Genomic DNA, 25,649 nt, shown 5'->3' with positions numbered 1-25,649 from the left:
AAAAAAAAAAAAAAAAAAAGATATTTTCAAGTCTCTATGAGCTAAAAGAAGGAAAGGGAATACCCAGGAATCAGAAGACATAGGTGTCACCGGCCTGACAGTGTTTTAGATCTGCTGTTGGCTCTAGAGGATATCCCACTCCACAGTGGGTCTGGAACTGGAGCTGGAAATACAGGGCCAAGCATTTGAATGCTGTGATATCTGTAGTAATGCCACCTGTGTGGTGGGAGAACTTTAGCTATTTTGACATAGAAACTGGTTTGAGAGCACTGAGAGCCCTGGGCCCTGGTAGAAGCAAACACCGGATCCCTGTGCAGATGCTTAACAACCTACCACAACTCAGAAAGAACAAGCCTTACTCAGAGGAAGCTGGCAATGAAAAGCACAGAATCTGACTCTGGAGAAAGCAGAGGTCAACAGTGGATCCCCTGGATTGCTCCCACCACAGCTCATCCTGCTGGCTAGAGCTTTGTTATGGGGATTAATGAGGAACGAGGAATAAACCCACTTTACCAAGCAGATGATCTTCAGCTGTAAACTATGTCACCCGTGAAGGTGATCTCCTCTCAATATAGCCCATCCTCGAGGTCTTCTTGAGAATAAATTCATAACTGGAAGCCTTTTACTGAAAAGAGACCTGACTCCCCTCAGCTTATTGCTCCCTTTAGAGTGGGCCATTCTGAAGTAACCCACTAAGCTGTCTATTTCAGCTTCCCACCAAATCACAGGAAATGGGTTTGCCTGAATTTGCAGCAAACCTCCCGAGGAAGAGGGAAGCTGAAATTGCATAAGCATAAAACCAAAGAAACCTAGGTAGATCAGGCACATGGTTGGGAAACCTTTGTCCTAAATGAATAAAATTAAACCTTGTCACTCCAAAGTGGTCAAATGGATCAGGAGCTGCCTAGAGCTCTGGACTGCCCCCAAGGACACTCCTCATGGTGACATACATTATTGTCAGACATGAGATCAAGGTGTTCAGATTAAAACATGATCCTTCCTGTACTATCAGGTTGATGGAATCTCTCATGTTTAACGTTTTTTCTTCTGAGGCACAAAGAGAGTGATGCTCACAATTGTGTGCAGATAGTACTCCAAACTAAAGTGGTGCCATTCTTTTCAGGACAAAAATCTTTAATATTTTATTATTATTTTTTTCATTTAGCCTCAAAAATATTTTGTGTAAAAATGGTTAAGAAATAGATATTGACATTAAAGTGTTAGAAGAGGATAGAATGAATGAAAGGAAGTAAAGCTCGACTGATGCCAGATTACAGGAAGATCTTCCTAAACCTTAAAATTAAACATGGCATATATTTAGTGTCTTCTGTATATAAGTCAGCAGAATAGGTGCTGGGTATTTGGGTAGTAAGTCAAAAAGACAAGTTTTCTTGAAATGCTTATAACTCAGCATGATGATTGAGAGGTGAGCACCTACCTGCAATTTAATGCCAAATGAGGATGTTGAATGTGGGTGGGGAGCAGCAGGTTCTTCTCTTTACGTTATACCACCTGGTCTTCAAAACAATTTTGGGAAATGTAAAGAATTTTTCTCAACTTTAGGGAGGAAGCAACACAGACTCAGAGAGAGCCAGCAACTTGCCACAATCACATGCCAAGGAGAGTTGATGTTCAGACTGACTGACTTGGCTCCCAGGCCTTGCTTTATATGCTTTCTTGGCTAGAAACTGCCACTGCATAACCTTCTAGGGGCCTGGGAGTGGGTTGTGAGATTTAAAGTTGTGAAGAATCCTCTGACTGACTCTCCAGGTCATTGACAGTAGAAGGTGCAAATTGGTCCACCACATCCAACCCCTGCAGGAGTTCCAAAGTATTAATGTAAGTTTCCGACATTAAAAAACCAAGTGTTTTATATACTGTTCAAATTTTCTGGCTTTCTTAAATATAGCAGCAGCTCTGGGCTATATTCAAGCCTCATTCTTGTTTTGCTGGGGATGGCACTGAATGGCAGACTCAATCTCTTCCCATCATCTCAGGCCTGGCTGTTCATCATTGTAATTCTTCAGTTAGCATCTGACTTTGGGATTCCTGGTTAGATAGTCACCCAGGTAAAGGAAGAAGCTGGATCAGGTAACCTCTTTTGGGGGTTCTTCAGTCCTATGCCTTTGACTTGAGATAGTCTTTAATTACTAGGAGACAGAATTGGCCTCTTACAGTGATGGCCCTGAAGCTAAACTTTAGTTATCCATATGATCTAACTATGGAAAAGCCCTAGCATGTGCACCAGAAGTGGTTTTGTGAAAGCACCTGGCACTCTTGGCCCTTTACAGCCTTTAATTCATCCTTTTCTGGCTCTTAGACCAGTTTATTTGTGTTCAAAGAAAAAAAAAAAAAACCTCTCATTTCCTCTTTTTTTAATCACAATTTTCCTATTGAACCATAACATATATATTAGTTAAAATTCAGAATACTAATTTTCATATCACCTTGGGGAAGAAGGACTTTGATGAGTTGGTGGGAAGATGCTCTCATCCTTCTGGCTTAGGACTGTGTGTTTTCTGTGTTGCGCTGTGCCGTGAAGGTAGAGCACAGGGGAGAAAGGCAGATGGCAGACATTGTCCAGCTTCTTGGGGCAGAACCATGTTGTGTTGCTTGCTGCCTCAGGGGTGGTGAGGACACTGAGGTCCTGCAAGACCACAGCTTGTAACTTGGAGGATAGAAAAGGACTTGCAAGAAACTCCTCAGGCTACTCTACCCTGGTCTTCTGCCTCTTCTTTGGGAAAAAAAAGGAATCAGACAGTGACTTGGGACATGTGTGTTTGGGGTAGGAACTTGGGTCTGTTTGTTCCTTTGCCTTTGGGTCATTAATCCTAGCACCATGCCCCTTATTGTGGAAGGAAGAGATTGAACTTTCTATTAAAAAAAAATGGCCTACATTTATTCAGTCTTGGACAAGGATTCCAGTTGAAAGTTATCAGGAATTGACTTCTGAGTCAAGTGAATTATTCTAGACCTAAACATAGGATGGAGAAAATTGGGGATTTTTCCCCCCTTACCTGTTCATATGATTCCCCAAGCTCCTAAATCCTAGATTTTTGAGCATTTCCTCTATACACTTCTTTGCCCTTTCTCTCCAAAGCTATTTGTTACTTCACTGCAAACCCTTGGATCTGGCATGAGTCCTCATGCTCCAGCCCTTTACTTAAGCTGCTGGCAGGAAGAGGAGGGACAGGAGTCCATTCCACAGACTGGTCTCGGGATATATTATGTCTTTTTAAAAGCCAGAGACCTTGACGTTGTGAAGAGTGACTTGCTGGGTATATCTCTTTGGAGTGCCTGGGCTACACAGCTTTGAGATATATTAAAAAAAAAAAGTATAGAATTAGCCTCTCAGGAGGGAGTGGGGAGGTGGAATGGAGAGAAAAGCCCACGTCATCATATTCCATTCTCTGTTGGCAATAAGTATCAGCTGCATTTGCAAGGGCAAGGCATGGCACACAAAGAAAACAGTCCTTGATGCTTTTGAGCATCTCTTAGAGTCAGGAGGCTAGAATAAAGTTGGTGTATGTGATTCTCATCATACCTCTAAACCACCTGAGCAGTGATCCAGGTAAAACAGACTCTGTGGTAGGTGGAGGTTGATAGTAAATAAGTAGTGGTGAAACAGGTAGGCCCAGTCTTCTCTTTTCTCCAACTCCCACTTGCTAACGCCCAAGCCACGAGAGCATAGAACTCTAGAGACACCGAAAGATGTGGAATTGTCACCAGGAGACTGAAGCTCTGGGTCTCTGTCATAGCGAGGACCTGGCTGGTGAGGGGCACTTGGCCATATCACCAAAACTGTCTGTAGGTGTCTTTGTTTGTTTACCAATCTTTACTTTCCTCCTCTTGGTGAACCCTCCCATTCACCTCTTTTCTCTTTTTGTCGTCTTCTTTTGGTGCTGGAATTGAACCCAGCTCCTCATGCATACTTGCCATGCACTCTACCCACTGAACAACACCCTAAGCCCCTCTTCTCTTCTTATGCTCTCTCTTGACCTGCCTGCTTACCCATTCTTCTTCTATTTCTCTCAAAGGATGAATTACATTCCATTAACCTTTTAGAAACCTATGGTTGCCACAGGCTTCATTGCTCATTGAGCCAACACAATTAGAATCAACTGAGTAGAAGTCACATGTTGGCTTATAGGATTGGCTTTCTCAAGGCACCCTTTAAATGAAAGTGTGTTTCCTTTTTGTTCTGTACCCAAACTTCAACTTCTTAAAAGATTAAAAAGAAACATTGAAAAATAGAATAAAAACAAAACACCCTTATCTACCACGGCATCTCAGGGATCTTTTCCCTTGATGCTTTGTATTTAAGATGTAGACTGATTTATTAAGCTGTTGATTTCTCTGTGCTTCTTCATAAACTAAATTGGCTACAAGACAACCAGGTTCTCTCTGTTTCAAAAGAGATGGAAAGTACTTGATAGGAGGCCAGTCTTTCTGGTTGCTGTCCAGAAGCAAACTGACCCATTTTCTAAAACTGTCATCTGTTCTCTGAGGTGTTTTCTTTAATGGTGGTCTTTGTGGGGAATGTATGTTTTATTGGTGGCAGGGAAGGTTGGGTTTATCTTTCATTTGTGGTCTTTGTACTTGCTCCAATTCCATAGTACCTTGAAGTGAAGTCACTTCTAACCCAGGGTCTTCTGCTTATTACAGCAAGACCAGGAAGAACTTTTTAACCCCTCTGTGTCAGGTTAGGAAAACTACCACTCAGATTGACATCATACTAAATGAGAATATTAATTTTTTTCTGTAATTGTAGATGGACACAGTGACTTTATTTTATTTATTTATTTTTATGTGATGCTAAGGATCGAACCCAGTGCCTCAGGCATTCGAGGTGAGTGCTCTACCACTGAGCCACAACCCCAGCCCATATTTAAGAGTATATTGTATGGTTTTGAATACTATACACCTGTTTGATATTCTTAATAATATTTTTAAAACATTTACAATCCAAGCATTAAATAATTTTTCTTTTTTTTTTGTAATAAAAACCCCAAAGATAATCAATGATTATCTTTGCAATGATTATCATTGTTTTTAAGATTCAGAGTTTAAAGTCTATATCATCCTAGGTTCTGTGAGTGAGAGTTAAGAAAAAAAATTTTTTTAAATCTATTCATAATATTTATTAAGAATATTCTAGGTGACTGATATTTTCCTCAAAGAAATTTTAGTCTGGTTTATAGACATATGCGAAAATGACAAGAGCATTTAGGTAAGGGACAGGGAGAGAGCCATAATTAGTTTAGTGCAAACTGTGTTCTCAGGGAATGGGGACCCGTGGCACAGTTGGACCTGGATGGGCCCCTGAGGGCAGCTGTGCTCAAGAATCCTCATTTGCTTGTTATTAGCTTCTTGTGCCCATTTCCTATGTTAATACCAATGTGAATATTCAAGCAGAATTGTGACACTGGGTATCTGCAAGGCATTGGGACAGTTTTCCAGTTAAGTACCAGGCTGTAATGTTTAAATGGACTAATGCATATATTAATAAGAAGAAAACAGCATGTGTAGAGTTCTGATTTAAAACTCAGAAATCCATTGGCATCTGCTTCTGGAAATTCAAAGACTAAAAGTTATGTACTGATTTTTTTTTAGTCCCTCTTAAATGAATTAGAATTAGATACCAAATTTTCTTGACTCTGTAGCCATGATTTTCCAGATCTCTTGTACTCATGAGATATTTGGATGTTTGACGAATCAGAGGCAGAATTCCAGAATTCTCCTTGTCTTACATCATTGTGAAAATGTGTTATTGCTGTAACTGAATGTGGCATTTTCTTTGGAATCTCTGTCTACAGTAGTTTGAAATTATTTCTCCCTATTTTTTGCTTTTTTAAAAAATTAACAATATTGTGTTCACAGAAGTAATGTATATGAAATTGAATTTTATCTTTTGAAAATATAATGGGAGAATTGCTTTCTTGCCAGTATAAGATGTAAATATGGGGAATATCAACATTCAGACTCTCCATGTCCTGTATTCAACAAACATGTCACTCTCTTATAATAGACAAAGGCTGATTACTGAGAGCTAAAGGTGGTTGTGGTGAGCTAGAGGGATTATGAGTGCTTTTTTCTTTTCCTATTCTATCTTGTTAAGATTATAATAATGCATTTAAAGACTTTAAAGCACTGGGGTTCCAATTAAACTTCCTATTCTATTTTTCATGGGAAGGTTCAGACATATAAATCTTTCCTAGAAGCAACCTGAAAAAATACTGCATAAATCAGGTAACTGTAAGGAAGCTGACAGTGTTTTGTTTTCCTCTCAGGTCTGCCAATAAGCACCTTTCAAAGGAAAAATCTACAAATCTATTTAAGTGGTTGGAGACATTTTCTTTCTTTCTTTTTTCTTTAATATTTGATTGATTGAGTACTCCAAAAACCATACCATAAACTATTTTACTTTAAAATGTAATTCAAATACTTTAAACCTGTGTTAAGAACAAATACCATCAATGAAAACACAGACTCTATTCCATTTTGAGGAGAGCTGGGTTGTTTGGTTCATTTGGCCCAAGAAAAACTCACCTCCTGGATTCCCTGTTGGAACACCGCCTCCCAAGGAGCTCTGTGTAGTTCTACGTATTAATCCTGGGCAGTAACATAGTCAGGCTCCAGCATGTGCCTTCCTATCCTCTGTGCCTGCTGGGCAGCAGGAGATTGCACCGAGATCTGGACCAGCGCTGCTGCTCACACACTTGTCTCTTGCCCTTTTGAGCAGTTCAGAGCCCAAGCAGAAACACCTAAGTCATTGGCCTCTCTATAGTATTGATCACTAAATCCTTAGTACCCAGACCTTATTAAAAAAAATTGCTATTGAATCAGTGAATGTTCTTGTCCCTGTGATCTGCAGTCTTAATATGCACACAATATTAGCTAGCCACTAGCATGCTCAGAACCTAGCAATCTACCTCAAGACTCTAGATTTGATATTTAGATCTGCACTGTCTAAATGGTAGCCACCAAACACATTGGCTATTTAAATGTAATTAAAATTACATACAATTTAAAAATTAGCTATTTCTACTTTATGGCTTTGACTTCCTTAAAATAGGTGAGCAGTACCACTTCGTGCCAGACTCAATGCCTTCCCCTGCAGCCCAGTAGTGCCACTGTGGGCTCAATAGCCACACACACGGCCACCATACTGGACAGCACAGACATGGATGGGGCCATCCTAGCTTTGAGAATTCCTCAGCACTGACTGATGAACTACTTGTGTGTGTTCACAGTGCAGCTGTCAGCTTCAGGAAGTGAGGGCTCCAGGAACAAAAAGGATCTTCAAGAGCTGCCTCGCATTGTGACATGTCTGATCCCTTGCTACCATCCCTGCAGCATGAACAAGGTAAGAGGTACTTTGTTTTTTCTTTTTTGTTATCTGTTTTGAGTTTTTTTTTTTAAATTCAGTACTGAGAATCAAATCCAGAGCCTTGCACATACTAGACAAATGTTCTACCACTGAGCTACATCCTCAACCCAATAAAAGGTACTTTGAATCAGCATTTCTATTTTCCCATGGTATCATGATTCTCCTGGGCACGTGTGTCTTTCCATCGTATGAGGAGGTTGGAGTATTATATGATTGTTCCCCGTGAAGTGTTTCTGATGGAGTCACATGAGGTGATCACTCCCTAGTTGTATAGGCCCCTGAAGGTATCACTTGTTTCTTCCACAGGCTTCTGAGTGGCTAAAAGATTGATTGTTGGTATAACTGCCTTAGCATGAATATTAGGAGATTGAGTCTCTGAGCCAGACTTTCTGAGATTAAATATCTGCTCTGCTAGATGTTAGCTTTAAGGATGTTAGCTTTCTAGTTTCGGGCTTTGACTTCAAAGCTAAGCCACCTTGGCAAGTGGATTAACTTCTTAATGCCTCTGTTTCTCCATTTGTAAAATGCTAATAATAGTGGAACCTATCTCAAAGGGTTGTTGAAAAGGTAAAATGAGTTAATGTATATACCAGACCTTCATACAGTTCCTGTCTACATTACAAACATTTGATAAATATCTGCTGCTGTTGTTTTTTATATATGACAGCAGAATGCATTACAATCCTTATTACACATATAGAGCACAATTTTTCATATCTCTGGTTGTATACAAAGTATATTCACACCAATTCGTGTCTTCATACATGTTTGGATAATAATGGTCATCACATTCCACCATCATTAATTACCCCATGCCCCCTCCCTTCCCCTCCAACCCCTCTGCCCTATCTAGACTTCGTCTATTCCTCCCATGCTCCCTCTCCCTATCCCACTATGAATCAGCCTCCTTATATCAAAGAAAACATTCAGCATTTAGTTTTGGGGGATTGGCTAACTTCACTTAGCATTATCTTCTCTAACTCCATCCATTTACCTGCAAATGCCATGATTTTGTTCTCTTTTATTGCTGAATAATATTCCATTGTGTATGTATGCCACATTTCTTTTATCCATTCATCTATTGAAGGGCATCTAGGTTGGTTCCACAGTTTAGATATTGTGAATTTTGCTACTATAAACATTGATGTGGCTATGTCCCTGTAGTATGCTGTTTTTAAGTCCTTTGGGTATAGACCAAGGAGAGAGATAGTTGGGTCAAATGGTGGATCCATTCCCAATTTTCCAAGAAATCTCCCTACAGCTTTCCACATTGGCTGTGCCAATTTGCAGTCCCATCAGCAGTGTATGAGTGTGCCTTTTTCCCCACATCCTCGCCAACACTTATTGTTGTTTGTCTTCATAATAGCTGCCATTCTGACTGGAGTGAGATGAAATCTTAGAGTGGTTTTGATTTGCATTTCTCTAATTGCTAGCGATGATGAGCATTTTGTCATGTATTTGTTGATTGATTATACATCGTCTTCTGAGAAGTGTCCATTCAGGTCCTTTGCCCATTTACTGATTGGGTTATTTGTTTTTTTGGTGTTTAGCTTTTTGAGTTCTTTATATACCCTAGTGATTAGTGGTCTATCTGATGTGCGAGGGGCAAAGATTTGCTCCCAAGATGTAGGCTCTCTGTTCACCTTACAGATTGTTTCTTTTCCTGGGACAGCATTGTTTCTTAGAAGTAGTTATAAGAGAGTCTAAGGTGCATCTGCAGCATTTCCTTTTGTTCCCTGATTGATTTGACAAACAGTACTTAATTACCAAATGGGCACTTTGGGGATTGATAAATGGGACTTGGTCAAGGTGACCAAAGTTTTACCAGGTAACAGACTACCTTGGATCAGTGTGGCTTTATGTTCTGATGAAGTATGTACCAGAAGCTCCATAAACACAGAAAGGAACTTCCCACTCTGGGACTTGGGAAAGGCAATAGAGAAGAGGGGACATTTTGAATTGGATCTAGATGGTAAGTTCCTGATAGAGAATGCAGGACAGTGTATTCTAGATAAAGGAATTAGCCTGTGCTAGGCACTGAAGCATGTGAGGGCTGGGGATTTGGCTAAGTGGTAGAGCACGTGTCTAGCATGCATGAAGCCCTGGGTTCTATCCCCAGTACTTAAAAAACAACAACAACAAAAAAGCAGCAACAGCTCATGAGAAAGTCTGGCAAGTTTAGAGAGCAAAAAGAGGTTGGTATGGCTGGAAAAGAGTTTCCCAACAGCTCCAAATATTTTGACCAGATAATCCTTTGTAGTGAGTTAACTGTCTTCTGCATTGTAGAGATTTTGGTAACCTCTTTTCCCTCATTCTATAATCTTTTGGAAGAATGGGGGGAATACTGGGGATTGAACTCAGGGGCAGTCAACCACTGAGCAACATCCCCAGCCCTATTTTGTATTTTATTTAGAGACAGAGTCTTACTGAGGAGCTTAACACCTTGACCTTGCTGAGGCTATCTTTGAACTCACTATCCTCCTGCTTCAGCCTCCCGAGCCACTGGTATTACAGGTGTGTACCACTGCACCTGGCCTCTAATCTTGACAACCAAAAATGTTCCCACATATTGTTCAATGTTCCTTGGGGGAGACAAAATCACCCCCTAGTTGAGAAGTACTTAGAGGAAGATGGTCAAGGTGAACCCAGAGAAGAAGGATGGACCAGATGAAGACTTTAAAAACCAGAAGAGACATTTCCAGAGATGTGTTTTTGCATTGTCAGTGGGCGGTCAATGAGTTGTGTTGGTGTTGGATAGCATTTTTAGGTGATTTGGTCTTGAAAAGTATTATGGAGTCCCTAGACTTGAGAAAGCCCATTTGACTTATTGAGATCCTTTTACTTCAGGACAGATAGATTTTTCCCATCATGAGAAAAATCCTCCAGTGGGAAGGGCCCCAGGCCTTTTCAGTGCTTGCAGGATGCTGGAGAAGGCCATGCCAACCTCCTGTTTCCTAGGCTGAAGCTTTATGGGAGGCTGTGGCATCTTTATTCTGCTTGAGAAGACCAGAAAAAAAAAAAAAAAAAAAAGCAATGCATTTGAGAGGTTTTCATTTGGCGAGCCAAACCAAAGAGAAGAAAACCTTGTGCTGAGTGGCCCTCCAACCCCTCCTTACCTGGCTTAACTATTCACTTTTGGGTAGGTAAGAAGTCAGTTCTGGGAATGCTGGAAAGTAGGCAGGTGTTCTCCACTGTCATCATTGCAGATGGGGTATGAGCTCTTGATGCAAACCTTGGCTTCTTAGAGTTTGATGCATGAAAAAGCTAAGACAATTCTTGGGAAATCTCCCATTAGCACGCACAGGATGCTGCGACAGCCCTGCCCCAAGATTCTCCAGGGCGACTCATGGGCTTGTTCTCAACACACAGCTGGGAACCAGACTCCTCAGAAATTTTGAGTGTCTAAGTAGGTGTGTCTGTGTGCTTGGGATAACTTGTTCTGCCTGAGTGGCTGAGCGAGGGCTTTATTTTATGTTATTTCAATTGAAAGTAGTGATTAAGCATGATGTGTCACCTCTATAGTTCAGCATTTTTCTTGGCATAAGACAAAGAGTAGGTCACTCTCTGGGGAGGAAATAGCTCTTCTCAGCACAAATTAAATTGGAGAATCATCTCATCCATGAGGCATGTAAGTTAGAAACATTGTTGTGGGTGTGACTGGTGTTCTGAGTAGATTTGTTCCTAGAAAGTTGGAGACATTTGAGCTGCACATACTTCTTTTCATTGGACACACTGTAACACTCTTCTTCCTCCCTAGATTCCAGCTAGCTGGTGGGACATTTCTGTTGGGAAGTGTCAGAAAGGGGGATGGCTGCAGAGTTCTAGATCCTTGTTATTCCTGTGAGCCACCAGGACGATCCTGGTCCCAGTTATGTACTGGCAGGTCTTTGGGGGTTTAATCAGGGATGATCTTCCAAAAAACACATGAATGTCCCTCATGGCAAAAGGTCATTAGCAGTTTGTCTTACTAAAACAAGGGTAACCTGATAGCCAATGCACTTTCCCCACCAGGTGGGACCTTCATTCCTCACATTTTGAATTTCCGTCTGTGCCAGGGTATGAGGAATCACCAAGGTGTAGCTATGGCCTTCAGATGGGTAGTGCATCAGTGTGTTAGCACTGGTAGAGAAGAAAAAGGCACAAGGCACAGTCTCATCAGATCTGGCACTGTTTCCTGAGGCCAGTGTACATGGAATTTGGCCTCACACCAATCATCTTTTTAATATTGCAAACAGGCTTTAATTATTGTATAGTCCGAGCTCTATATGTTAAAGAGACTGTGGGGCACATATTTTCCCAAGCTTTCATTCTCCCTACCCTTATGCAGACTTGAAGACCATTTTTCCAACTTTTCTTTGCTCTTCAGATCTTTTTGCAAGAGTTGACCTTCTTATATTTAAATTGGACCTTCTTATATTTAAATTCTTATATTTAAATTATATTTATGTTGATCAAAAACTCATGATGGGGATTTAACTTTTAACTTTTGTGGGAAATGTTCATTCATCCTCTCTGGATCATTCTCTTGTTTTATGCATAAGTAAATATTATATATAGCATATTAAACATTTCTGCCAGTAAGGATTAATGTTTTGGGTTCATCTGGATTCTGTGTTATGCTGTAATGAGAGGATTTTAGAGTGTTACTTAAAACATTCACAGCCAAACTGGGCACAAAGTAGGATTTCACAGAGACTAGCAAGGCTTCTGTGAAATGATGTACATTTACTAGATACTATCACTAGATATTGTATTTTGTTCACAAAACCCACACCAGCTGGGACTCTGCTCTGCTCTTGAAAGACTCTCCTTCCCTGGGAGCAACCCTGAGATTATGATCCTTCACTCTCTTTCTCATAGTTCTTGTTTTCATGAAGGCATGCCACATGCTGTTCTTTGCCTTGAATTTTGGTTTTTCTGTTGTTTCACAAAATCACCCTCTAGCTCCCCCCATAATGAAAAAGAATCGTCTTCTGAAATGTTTCCTCCTTCTTATATTCAAAGAAAGCCAGATCTGACTTTTATTGCTTTGGATAAGTGCCACAGCATCCAGCCTAGTAGAGTACTGCCTCTTATCTCTCTTGGTGGGTAGATGCCATTGTCGGATTAATTATCTGCCCACCAGAATATTTCTCTGGACGTTTTCTAGTATTCAACAACCCATCCCACCACACCAGGTCAGAGGCAGTTTCACGTTTACACTCAGATCAATATCTCTACAGTCAACTGAAAAGTAAAACTGAAACCTAGTTCCTGCCTTCATTTACAGTTTTTCTTACTGTGCATCTCCTTACTATGAAGCCATGAAGTTCAGAATTCATTCCTCCTGGCTCTTCCACCCTGCTCCTCCAACACATTTTTTTTGGGCTGGTGGGGTACCAGGAATTGAACCCAGGGGCATTCAACCACTGAGCCACATCCTCAGCCCTGTCCTCTGACACATATTAATTAAGTGCATGCTAAGTGCCCTTCACTGTGCTTACAATAAATATACCAGTGGACAAAACAAAGGTCTTTTCCATCTGAAGCTTCCATTTGTACAAAAGTTGGAGAGTCATCACATCTAAAGGTTTAATAACTAAACCTAATGTTAAAACTTTTCCCCTTTTAAACTTCTTCCATGAAGAGCAAGTTATCAGAGCTACTGGGTACAGTATGAGGAACTGGCGAATAATAAACATAGGCGATTTCTCTTCTCCCCTTTCTAGGACACCCTTAGTGGTTTCACCAAATGCCCAATCTATATTTAATAAGCCTCCACTGTCATTTCCCTAAAGGCATGGCCAAGTCCTCTTGTGGTAGTCTTTGAAGAGCTGCTGCACAGTTTAAAAACTAGTGACATGAAAGAAAATATCAGTAAACATTTAGCGATCTTGGAATAGAGAAAGGCCTTATTCATTTCTAGTAGCAGAGATGATAAACAAGGAAAAAGTTAAACAATGTAAAAACCTCAAAATTTCCTTCCAGTAAAAGACATTCTTAACTAATCTAAAAGACTAAAAAAGCTGGGGAAGAATATATAACATACATGACAGAAAAGTTAACTTAGCTAATTTATTAGAAATTTTTATCAACTAATAAGATAAAAATGATTGCTTTAATAAAAAATGAGCCAAGAGCAGTAAGACCCATGAAGAAATAAACATGATCAAATAAATAACGTAAGAAAATATCCAGCCTCAACAGTATCAAAGAAATGAAAGTTAAAAATGATGGTATTTTACACCTAAATAGTTGTCAAGTATTTGTAAAATTTATTCAGTAGAGGTGGGAATTAGGAATATCAAGCTCTCTCATACACAAAGAACGCGTTTTTCAAGGTGACATAATGTATATCAAAATCTAAAAAATTCATACATCTTTGATCCTTGCCCCCCCCAATTTAATTTCTAGAACCTTAACTCAAAAGAAAATTGAATGTGTACAAAAATTTAGCTGAGATGCTCATCACAATATTATTAAAATGGTATTTTTGAAGGTAATGACCACAGTGCAGTCACAAAAAAAATGAAAATGCCAAGGAGGGATGGAGGAATATTGATGACATGAAAAGTTGTTCTCGATAAATCAAGAAAAAGTCAAGTTACAATGTAATGTGTGCACTTTAACCATTATTTCATTTTTTCAGAAAGGTGCATATATACACACAAAAAAGATTGTAGAAGCACATTAAACTGTTAAGAGTATTATCTTTCTTTTAAAATGTGTGTTCTGAATTTTCTTTAGCAATGTACATTTCTTATACATAAAATATTTTTAAATAAAAGACATTAACTTATCCTTGTGATAGGAATTTGACTGTATTTTTAAACTGCATGATAAAAAGACTGGAAAAATATCTCCCAGAATGTTGACAGTGTTTTTCTCAGAGAATAGACACATGAGCTACATCTCTTCTTTTTTCTCTCCCTCCCCTTTCTCTCTTTCAGCATTTTTCTGTATTTGTGTATTTCATTAATGATAAGAAAACCACAAACATTTTTTAATGAATAATGTTTTTGTTGCTTTGCATTTGAGTTAGAGATGAATGAAGATGTTTTGGACTTGGGAATCATTCTGTTTGATATGTTGTCAGAAAGGAACATTTTTACATACTAATGGTTTAAGGATAATAGTAAGTAGAGAAAGGTTCTAGAAAAAGATTCTCTTTTTATTTAATGATGTACATTTTTTTCAAAGTGGACATTATATCCTCTTACTCAGCATTATATTCTTTCTTAATTTACCGGTTCAAAGATACTGCTGATATGTACAAAGTTGAGCTAGACCAGTGGTTCTCAAACTGAGGTTTGGGAGCCTTTGGGGACACTCGGACCTCTTCAGGTGATCCACCTGCAAGATCAAAGCTCTTTTCATATTGATGCTAAGATATTATTTTCCCTCTTCAGCACAAAGTGCACTGTTTAGGAGGTTACATGGCATGCATGACATCATCCCTGAATTGGTTCCTGGGATGTGTGTTTTCATACGTCCCCAAATTTCTCAGTTTTAATCTTTAATATTTAATTTTTAATATTTAATATGGTAAATATTGATGGATATAACTCATGTAAACAAAAGCTCTTTAGAATTTTCAATAACTTATAAGCCTGCAAAGGGATGAATGAGGAACAGTGAACTGGACTATGCACACATCTGACCTGTGGCAAGACTTCCTCTAAGATTTAAGAAAACAAGCCAGGCATGGTAGCTGGCTTGCCTGTAATCCAGCAACTCAGGAGGCTGAGTCAGGAGGATCATGAGTTCAAAGCCATCCTCAGTAGATTAGGAAGGTACTTACTAACTCAGCCCTCCTGGGTTCAATCCCTAGTACCAAAAAAAAAAAAAAAAAAAAAAAGATTTAAGAAAAAGGACTCTGGGCCCTGAGCACTGAGTGTATCCCTGTTCTCACCCTCTTATCATTAAGGAATATCTGCCTTTAGTTCTTCTTAAAACTTTATTTTTACAAAGTTTGGGAGGCTAAAAAGAACATTGTTAGCATAAGGCCAGCGCAGCACCTGTGTGACAGGTAAATCGAGTTCTGTTGAATGTAGGGTGTGTGGAAATGATGATGTTAGACTCTAGATTATCTTCACATGCATGGCACTGGAAAATTCAGTTGACTTTTAGGAAGTTAGCAGAAATATATTTCCCTTCTGAAAGGTATGAGACTGCAAATTTACAATAACAACTGACCGTGTAAAACAGTAGGTGGTTGATTTGGCATGAAGGAAGGAGAAGACAAATTTAAAGCAATTAACTGAATGTGTTTATGCTCATTTGTTTTTAAAATATGTGCTTGCATATAATGTATATGTGTAAATATATATAAAATACATAAATTTTAGGGGAGTACCTTCTAAGTTATGGAGAATTAGCTCTTCTCATGGTCATTTTGACTAGGAAAGCAACATCAGTGCTTCTATTTCAGCCCAAACACTTCTCTTCCTTTCTGCTTAACTAGAAACATTTCAATCAGTCTCTCATCTCCTATGTGAGCAGTATGAACTGCTCAGAGCAACACATGTTGGGACAGTCAGTAGTTGGTGCCTTCTTCTTTAAAGAAACAGTGTTTGTGGTTCAGGTTATATGTTAAAAACTGGAACCTTTGTGTACAGAGATTTGAGCCTGAGATGAGCAATTGTGCTGGAGAACCCTGAAGTGAGCCCTTACCCCATGACATTGTGTACCTTATACAGTGTCATGTGGACCCAGCAAAAACTTGAGGGAATCATGTGGCTTGAGTTAGCCCCGAACCCTGTCAGAAAAGAGGGAGGAGAATCCCAACACATAGGAAGTAAATTAAGGCTTCAGAGTAGAAAAGTTGGACTTTAGATTTAAGAAGAAAGGATATGTTTTGACATGACTGTAATGTAATTTTCAAGTCTGAGAGAAGTCATGGTGAATCATGATAAGCCCTTTGAAATATGGCCACAGCTACTGACCATTACTTGAAGCAAAAAGTTCTCTGTCCCGCTTTGTTCTTGTTCGCAGTACTTTCACACACACGGTGATGGTTGCTTGTTCATTCTTATTGCTTGAGGACTTAAAGAGGAGCATTTAGGATTTTCTTGATTAAAACAGACTTTGCTCTCCCTTCCTCCAAACTGAGGAATTGCCGTGTGCCAGCCTTCTTGTGGAGCTTTAACGGGATGTGGACTGAACTGGTGGATTCTTATTCTGCATCACGTATTTAACTGAGTCCACACAGCCCTGCAGCAAAAGTAGAAAGGCCCCTTTGGTCACTTGACTGTGCTGCCACCTCCTTCTCTGAGGCTGGTAGCTGCTGGTCCTCGTAACAAAGAGACCAGTGGATTCTGGTCTTCGAGAATCTAAAGGAGTGCTTCTGTCTTTCTTCCCTAAGTCCTCAGCCCTGCCCTTTCCTCTCAATTAGTAGGCTTTAATGGATACAATTAAGTTACACCCTCTTTAGTTAATTGATGATTGGAAACATGATTATTTAGTCACTTAGTTAATCTGTAGCTTGTCCATCTTTAGAATATTAACAATCGACTCAATTTGTCTGACTTTGCAAATATATCATCTCAAACAGTGAGATTGCTGTGTATGAAATACCAGAGAGATTGCTTCCAATTCAGTTTATTGATTTGAGTGCTTACTACTTTTTAGATTGGCTTTTCCCTCTCCTGTTATGTTATACAGAGGCCTTTCATTGTGTGGTTATTTACTGGTATCCTTCCTATTATCTTTTGTCTCCATAAAATAGCCTAACATTTTTGTTTTGTATAAGATGTTTTCAGAGAGGACTGTGTTTTTTTGTCTATATGTGCATTGTTGGCTTTGTTTTTTTTTTAACAAACAAACAAAAACCCCTCATACTGTGTGATAAATTAATGAATTACAGTGTTATATAGAAAAGAAATGCCTATTTAGAATGTATGAAACTACAGAATTTGCAGAAATTTTGCAATGTTCAGAAGGCACACATTTCTAGTCTTGTAAAAATGACAATGTTTATATTTAAATGAAAACATTTGGATTTGACTAATCACAGCTTAGATATTCTTCTGGTTTGTTTATTTGCTTTTCTTTCCTTTTTAATGAAATAATATTATAACTTCTTATCACCCTCAGACTTCAATGCAGTAGCATTATCTTGAGAGGCTATTCTGAATTAGATATAAGTACAAGCAATTAACTCAGATAACCAACCATAGCCAGAGAGTCAAAGTGACATCACATGTCATAGTGATCAAGGAGCACCTGTTAATTAGAACAGTAGGAAAACTACAATGAGTTATGAAAAAAAAGTATTGAGTGAAATTAGCAGTATGTGCGCCTCATTATTTCTTAAATCCAACTCATAAACAATTTGTTGTGACAGCTCTAGGCTAGGATTATGGCATTTTGGATGAGGTCTGATTGTAGCTAAAAATAGACATGTGTATTAAAGATCAGAAAAGGAATATTAAACAATTGAAATTTTGTGAAAGACGGATGCTGTTTCATTGTAATAATCTCCCCAAAGGCACATTAGTAATGCTGCTAAATACAGACTTTAATAGACTTTAATAATGTGTACTTGAGAGGCCTGATACACAAAGGGATAATGTATAAAACATTCATTATGGAAAATTGCTACCTTTTTTTATTTAATAAGAAATCTGTTGAAACAAAACCACTGACTGCCTATGGCATTGTGTTCCTGGATATCAGTAGGAGGAAGAATAATTGGCACCTTCTTTTACAATTTTTCACCTATTCTAATCAAGTTACAATCATATTTACTTATTTGTTCCGTGAATGAAAATGGAGATTTAGAAAATGCGCTTGAATAGGATGAGCCCTCATTCACATTGTGGCTCCTCCTCTCATTACCTGTGCAATCTCCGGCAAGTTGCTTAACTTAAAACTCTGTTTCTTAATTGCAAACTGAGGATGTTTCTACCTATCTGGAAGGGTTGTAGGAGTGGTAAGTTAAATATTAAACACAGCAGAGTCTCCACATAATAGATCCTCAATAGATGTTTCTGGTTATGATTACTTTCTACATCTTTTTTTTTTTTTTAATTGTTTGTTTCTGTGGATGACTTTTGAAGGGGAACAGGAAGGGGGTCAAGGGGAGGAAAAGGCAATTAAAAAGAAGCCTTGGTAAACAGCTTTGTAGCCAAGCCTTGCATTGGATTTCAATGTGATTTTAATGTGCTGCTGCTGAGAGCCATGCTGCTGAAAAAGAGAGAAGAGTAAGAACCAGATGCTCTTAGAAGAACAGTGGGACATTTATCTCTTTTAATGAGATAACATCATTAGAGTGACAAAGTGCAGCGAATCGATACTCAAAATGGACTGGCGCTCTCTTCCCAAAGTGCGCGATTGTTATACTCCACACCTTAGAATCCGCTGAATCACGAATTCTGTCTTATCTGTTATTAGAGCCACTGGCTTTGATCTCAAGGAATAGATCCACACCTTAGGGATCTCCAGGAGGGCAGGGAAATGGACTAATTGGATAAATGAGAAAAATCCGAGGTGATTTATCAGCTGTCCTGTAATCAAGGAACCTCAGAGAAAGGAGGTCGGGCTTATTTTTTACCTTTGACTTCTTTAAATGGCTGCACGTCCTAACTCCCTTACCCTCCATCCACACTCCTTGCTCTCTGTCTGCTTCTTGGTGTAATGTCAGAAACACTAATCATGTCAGACTGTGACACTGACAGCCCTGACATTCACAACAAAGAGAGAAGAGAGAGAGAGCAAGAGCTATGGGGGAGGGGGAAGGTGAGGGAAAAAAAATGTCAGGCAAAGATTTTTTTTTTTTTCTTATTGCACATAAAATCCATAGCTACAGAATCAGAATCACCAACATTCTGGACATTGCACATCCAAGAAAAATCAAGGAAAAAGCAAGGTGAATTCTGATGGAGACTAAAATTGGACCAAAGAGATTTTTTTTAAATGTTGTTTTATTTTTTTGTGTGCCTTTATTTTATTCATTTATCTTTTATGTGGTGCTGATGATTGAACCCAGTGCCTCACACATGCTAGGTAAGAGCTCTACCACTGAGCCACAAACCCAGCTCCTGGACTGGGGAGATTTTGTACCACTATTTTTCTCTCTCTCTCTTTTTTTTTTTAAGATTTCAGGGCATAACCTATATCAGAATTACCATGGCTATGATTTCTTCCTATCAAGACAGGGAAAAAAAAAAAGGAAGGCATTTGCACCCTGCCCCCCACCCCAGCCTCACCTTCCATTATCTCAGTTTTTCTCTTTGAAATAAAGCAAAGTTAAACACAGATCATAGCAGGAAGCATGTGCTCTCTGAGGTTTCCCACTTTGTTACCAGATTCCCATAGTTTGATCTGAACAATAGCCGCTTCAGGAAAGAAGTCATTGGTGAGGGTGTTTTCTGACCATGACAGAGCTGAATAGGACTGCTCAGTGTCTCCCTCACTGCCTTACCCGTGGGCTCCCAGTACCTGCTTATGGCTGCCTGATATAGGAGACACTGAGGTTACCACTCCCAAACAGCTGGGAGAGGACTTCAGATACCTGTGCGGTTTACCTCTCCTCAGGCTTGTTCTCCATGGGGAGTGTTTCTGGTGAGTGGTCTCCAGTCTGGGACTGGAAACCTGCTGCCACGGCTCACATGCGTTTTGAATCCAGATGCTGTGATCTAAATAGAGCTCTGAGCTCAGGCAGAATCCTCCTGGCTTTTCTATAAACACAAGAATCCCACTGCCAGCTTAGCTTTTGAGGGATTTTAAACCATAACTCTGTCTCTTAGCTAGAAAAATCTGTCCTTTTCCCTTTTCTTCATGCCAGAAAAAAAAAATTAATGAAAAATGTTTATTTATTCCATGTTAGTTACCCTCTCATAAAGGGAATACTTTTTTTTTTTTTTTTGGTCTACATTTGAGGGCAGAAAGTGTTAAATATGTAGTGACCTCTCTTTAGATTCATTTAAAATAATATTAATTGAAAACTTTGGAAAAGGCTATGACCTCATTTTGCAATGTTTGTCCTTAGTGCCCATGTAAAATTTTATATACTTGGACCACTTAGAAGAAAGGCTCCCCTGAATTTGAGGGGGAAAATATTAGCCACTGTGGCTTATTTAAAATTCTTGAAGAAACTCCACTGGCAGAAAAGAATACATTTATACCCTAGGGAGGATTTGGGGGAATCACCCCAAAATATCTTCCTGTAAACTCAAATTTTTTCTAAAGTTTCTTTTTATTCTCAAAATTTACATGGATATTATTTACATTGTTCTCTGTAACATGTCCACATTTGCTTTCATGTAAAATAAAACATTAACTTGCCAGTTAAATGACTTAATTAAATCCTAAATTAGGTAATGCTATATCAAATAGGCTCTCAAAATTTAGTGGTTTGCATGGCATTTTATTTGGCCACAGCGAACAAAATATCATTTGTCATTGAAAAAGGGATGGAACTTCAGAGCATTATGCTAAGCAAAATAAACCAGACTCAGGAAGTCAAAGGTCATAACTTTTCTTGGAAGTTCAAGAAAAAAGAAAAGACAGAATACCTAGTGACCTGTCTGTAAACTGACTTAAAATAATATTGAGAACTTTGGATAGGATATGACCTCATTTTTGTCCTTAGTGCCCAAGTAAAACCTTCATATATTTGGGCCCCTTGGAGAAAGACTCCTCTGAGTTTGAAAAAAAAAAAAATCAATGATTATGGCTTATTTAAAAGTCTTGAAGAAACTCTACTGGCAGAAGAGAATAACTTTGTACCCTAGGGAGGACTTTGGAGTATCACCTTCCTGTGAAAGAGAAAGAGAGCCATGAAGGAGCCCTCACTTCTTAATCACCATAGTAAGGCAATATCTTTTCTCTATTCCTTTGGTGAGAACTGGTCACATGGTTCCACTTGAGTACAGGGGAGCCTGGGAAATGTAGTGCAGTCCCCAAGTGAATAGTGACTGTGCCAAATGACTGCAGACACACACATGTGCATACAGGCTGCTCCATCTTTCCAGGAAAACATGTCTGGTGTCCCTTCTACTTCCTATGTTCCTGAGCACATCTTAAGAGGACACTCAGAGTGTAGAAAGGTACCCAAGTTTGAGAATCCTGTTCTAGGTTGGGGAGGAAATCTTTTCAATCCATACTCCAATTGTTTAAATTTAAATGAGTGCCTATGGATGCTTACTATTTTGTTTTCTTAAAGATTCTAATACATTCTTAAGGCAATTTTATTTATGCTACTGATGTGTACTTTTTCTCCTTATGACACTAGTAAAATCCAAATTAATGAGAGTTTGTTTGCCACCCAAAGTTTAGCTTGTGGTTAGAATGATTTCCTACAGTACAGTAACTTTTTTTTTTTTTTTTTTGCTACATGTGCTATTACTGGAAAATGATATATATATCCAATAGGGAAAGAAGGGATATTGTGAGTGCAGAGGACAATTATGTAACCTCCTGTGCTTGTCTCAAGTGGCTAGACTTTAGTATTTAATTATAAAAGTCTTGTCTCTGCTCTCAGGTTAGTCATTATTTCGAAAGTTGAACGTGGGTTTTATAAGTGACTAAGTAATTGCTTTGTATGTTCCTTTTCAATTACAGTAAGAAACCATGAGTTCTCTACATTTAGAACTGCTAAATATTATTTAGATTTGCCCGTTGAATAGGTTTGTTCTTGAAAAGGAAACTCGGGGAAATTTTTCCACTGCACATTTTTGGCTTCTCAAGTAATTTGTAAGAAATTTCACGTGAAAAAGAGAGTGATAGCAATTTACAAAGGATAAGTAGGTGCAGTCTGAAAACTTGGTAGGTAGTGTGAAAACACACTAATACCGAACCATAATATTTAATTTAAGATCTTAGTCATACAGTTTCATGTCAAGAAACCATTATCTTACTGTTTTATTTTTCTGTTACTTTAAAACACTGTTAAAAAAAAAAAAAAAACATTGTTTTAATCTAATGACTTAAAATCCATCAGTAGTACTGTAGATTTCCTTGTGTTCAAAAACCTGACAGTGAAGGGTCTAAGATGAAGTTTGTCCTTTATAGATATTTGATAAATAATCATAATTTAAGTGTTACACTTTAACCGAATGCCTAATGTTGACCACTGTGTTGCTTCCTTTACAATAGGACTATCATTGCTAATATTCATAGCCAATTTGCCAAGGAGATGGTACCACTCCTGTTTTTCAGTTAGGGGTCTCAGAGATCCCTAAGTAATGAGTCTAATATTACATGTCTGGATAAAGCAGATCCATTATTTGAATTGGGGTCTTTTATTAACTCCAGAACCTGTGCACATTTCCATCCTGTCATGTTGCCTCCTAAGGAGAATATTTGTTGAATTGAATTTGAAATATATTGAATGAATTTGCTATGCTAAAAGCAAATGAGAGATCCCAGGATGTTTCAGCTCTTGAAAGAACAAGCCATTTGCAAATGAACAAATTGATGTAGTAGCTGGAAATTAGTTCCATCTAATCGTTAAGGCAGGTCTCTAGGACTTTTATTTGCTGACACTTGAGTAGACTACCACTTCCTAAATAAATTTGCAGTCATTGATTCAAAATACTCCTTAAGCATCCATTATGTCACTGAATTAGAGTTCTGTAGAATTCTAGTTCGAGTTGCTTAAAATAAGTTTCTAATTCATGTTCTCACACTTGACCCCATCTGAATGTGCCTAGGTCAAGCAGGTTTTACTGATTTGCTGAGGCAAATACAGGAAAAGGCAGCTTTGAGCCACCGGTGGCCCCTGGACTGAGGGAAAGATGGAGTTTTTCCAGTGAGGAGCTCAGTTAACTAGAAACCTAAGATAAAAGAAAGGTATATCTCTCTCCAAATATTTCTCCTTTTCTCCCTCCTTAGTAAGATAAGCCTGACTTCTGATGATTGATTGTCTGTCTACATAGTTTCTAGTTCCATCTGAGTTACTTAGCTCATGGTTTCTGCTGAGTGATGGTGGCCAAGTCACATCCTCTGTTTGAAACATGGTGTCTCCATATGTAAAATGAAGTGATGGGATTACATCAGAGTTGTTAGCCTGGTGTCTCAGCCTTGGTTGGCTCCAGGGGGTGTCTGTAAAATGCTAGGAACTGAACAGAGTATTTGGCGGGCATATTGCAAGTGTCTGCCTAGAGAATACTTCATAACTCACATCAGTTCTCTAAGGGGTTTCTGCATATAAAGAAGTCAATAAACCGGATTATCTCTGAAGTCTGTAGGGATCTTGCATTCTAGTTATCCATAAATTTTATTATGCACAAACTGTCATAGGCTCAATAGATTAGGAAATGAACGCATTCCGTCTCCTTTCTGCAGTATGATGTGGAAGGGAAACTTGAAGTGTTTTTACTATAGACAACTTCTCTCTTCCCTAAGATGAGTGTTCTATAATAGTAAATGTTCAATAAATGTTTGTGGATGGCAACAAACTTCTGTTATTAAGAAAAGAGCAGACATAGTAAATTAATTAGAAGCGAGACATAGTTTGGTGATTAATGAATATTTTTTCCAGGCCTGAATATTTCTTGTAGTTATCTACAATGGTAGTTTGAAAAGTTGTTTAAAAATAGTACTTTCTTCCTGGGAATCTTAGACACTGGAATGTTATTGCCTAAAAAATTTCTTCCTCCACAGGAGCGGAGCCTTTGGGGTAAGGTGATGTACCTTGGGTTCTTTTGCTGTCTTATCCACAGTGCTATGAGCATGTTGTCCTTCCAGAGACATACCACAGCAGAGTAGCCAACTGAATGAAGAGCCCTGTTGCTCAGTAGATAAACAGAGAGTAAAGCATGCTAGCACCTCCCCATTTTGGTAGGGAAGAGCAAGAATTAAGTAATATCCCCTATGCGGCTGTTCATTTTGAAGCTAATGGAAACACACTCTTTTATTTTTAATTTTCTATACATGACAGTACAGTGTATTTTGACATACTCTACACACACAGAGTATAACCTATTCTAATTAGCATCCCATTCTTGTGTTGTGGAATTACGCTGGTTGTGTATTCATATATGAACATAGGAAAGTTAAGTCTGGTTCATTCTATTGTCTTTCCTATTGGAAACCCACTCCTGGAGCATGATTTGAGCATTTGCCATATAGAAACAATATTCTGTTACTCTCCAGAAAATCTCAGTTCAATTAAAACAGAATTTTTTTGGATGCTTAGATATGTTTTATTTTGTTTTTTCCTGGTTCTGAAGATTGGGAGATTGGGAATCTCTCAGGGCATGTTACCACTCATCTACATCCCCAGTCATTTTTGCTTGTATTTTAGAAAAGAGTCTCCCTAAGTCACCTAAGCAGGCCTTGAACTTGTGGTCATCCTGCTTCAGCCTCTTGAATTAGGTTTACAGGCTGGGCCCAGATATGCCTTAAAACAAAGAAACAAACAAACAAAAACAATGATGTTTGCCTGCATTTTACTTCTTTCCAAAAATTGTTTTTATTTTTCTGTTGGTATTTCAAAATTTTTGCTTTTGGCTTCTTAATATAAGTGTCTGCCTCTGTGTTTTGCAACCATTTACTCTCTCAATTTCTCTTTAAAATTTAAGCATCTTTAGCTTTACAAAGTTCCTTAGGGAACTTTGTAAAATTAGAGTAATCATGATAGGCCACAATAATATTATTTGTCTTCAAAATTGCTATGAACAATGACTATCAAGGTTATTCTCTAGGCTGAGCCCCTAATGCAAAATCAAGGAAGCAAAGTGTTCAGAATTGGCTTTTGGAAAAATAATGTTATTTTACTTATTTACTTATTTATCTGTTAATCGGTGCTGAAAACATAAATTATCAGGTTCTTCTGATTTTTTTCCATTTTTAGGAACACCATTCCTTATTATAGCTTTTTAACAGGAACTTCTCATGATTATCCATCACTTTTTTAATGTTGTGTGAGCTAGATTAGTAGTATAAAGCAACTACAATGGATTTTTCAGTAGGAATAGGAAAAAGTATATATATATAAATATTTGTTAACTATATCCTTTGGCTCAGTTTACTGGAATAAGTTTATAAATTATCAGTATCTCTTTTGGTCGTGAGTGAATACACAGCATGGCACATGGTTTTGTACACTATATTTATGTATATGTATATATACATATATTTCTAGTAGATATAAATAAGTCACTGCCCAGGTACCAAATACTGAGTACCCTCAAAATTTGAATTTCAAGGAACAGTAGCAAAAAATATCTTTTGAAACTGAAACTATTACATATCAACATAAATATGGCTAAGTTAGCTATGTATAAAATTCCCAGGCATTAATACACTTGAACGTATCTATACCATCAGAAAA

General features: G+C 38.4%; 1 protein-coding gene across 4 annotated transcripts in view; it reads left to right on the top strand.

Moving 5' to 3' along the window:
* Bach2 (BTB domain and CNC homolog 2) overlaps positions 1–25,649 on the top strand; it is a 343,819-nt gene that overhangs the window by 71,985 nt on the left and 246,185 nt on the right. For 2 of the 4 annotated variants that reach the window (XM_048809768.1, XM_048809789.1), the window contains exon 2: positions 7,254–7,366. In XM_048809768.1, coding sequence (XP_048665725.1) covers positions 7,254–7,366 — 113 coding nt within the window. Of the gene's footprint in view, positions 1–20; positions 3,808–7,253; positions 7,367–25,649 lie in introns of those variants that run through there. The other 2 variants (XM_048809798.1, XM_015499396.2) reach the window with 2 other exon arrangements.

The sequence above is a fragment of the Marmota marmota genome, unplaced genomic scaffold (genome assembly GCF_001458135.2).
Source record: "Marmota marmota marmota unplaced genomic scaffold, marMar, whole genome shotgun sequence".
Lineage (NCBI taxonomy): Eukaryota > Metazoa > Chordata > Mammalia > Rodentia > Sciuridae > Marmota > Marmota marmota.
This window is presented reverse-complemented; position numbering and strand designations above follow the sequence as displayed.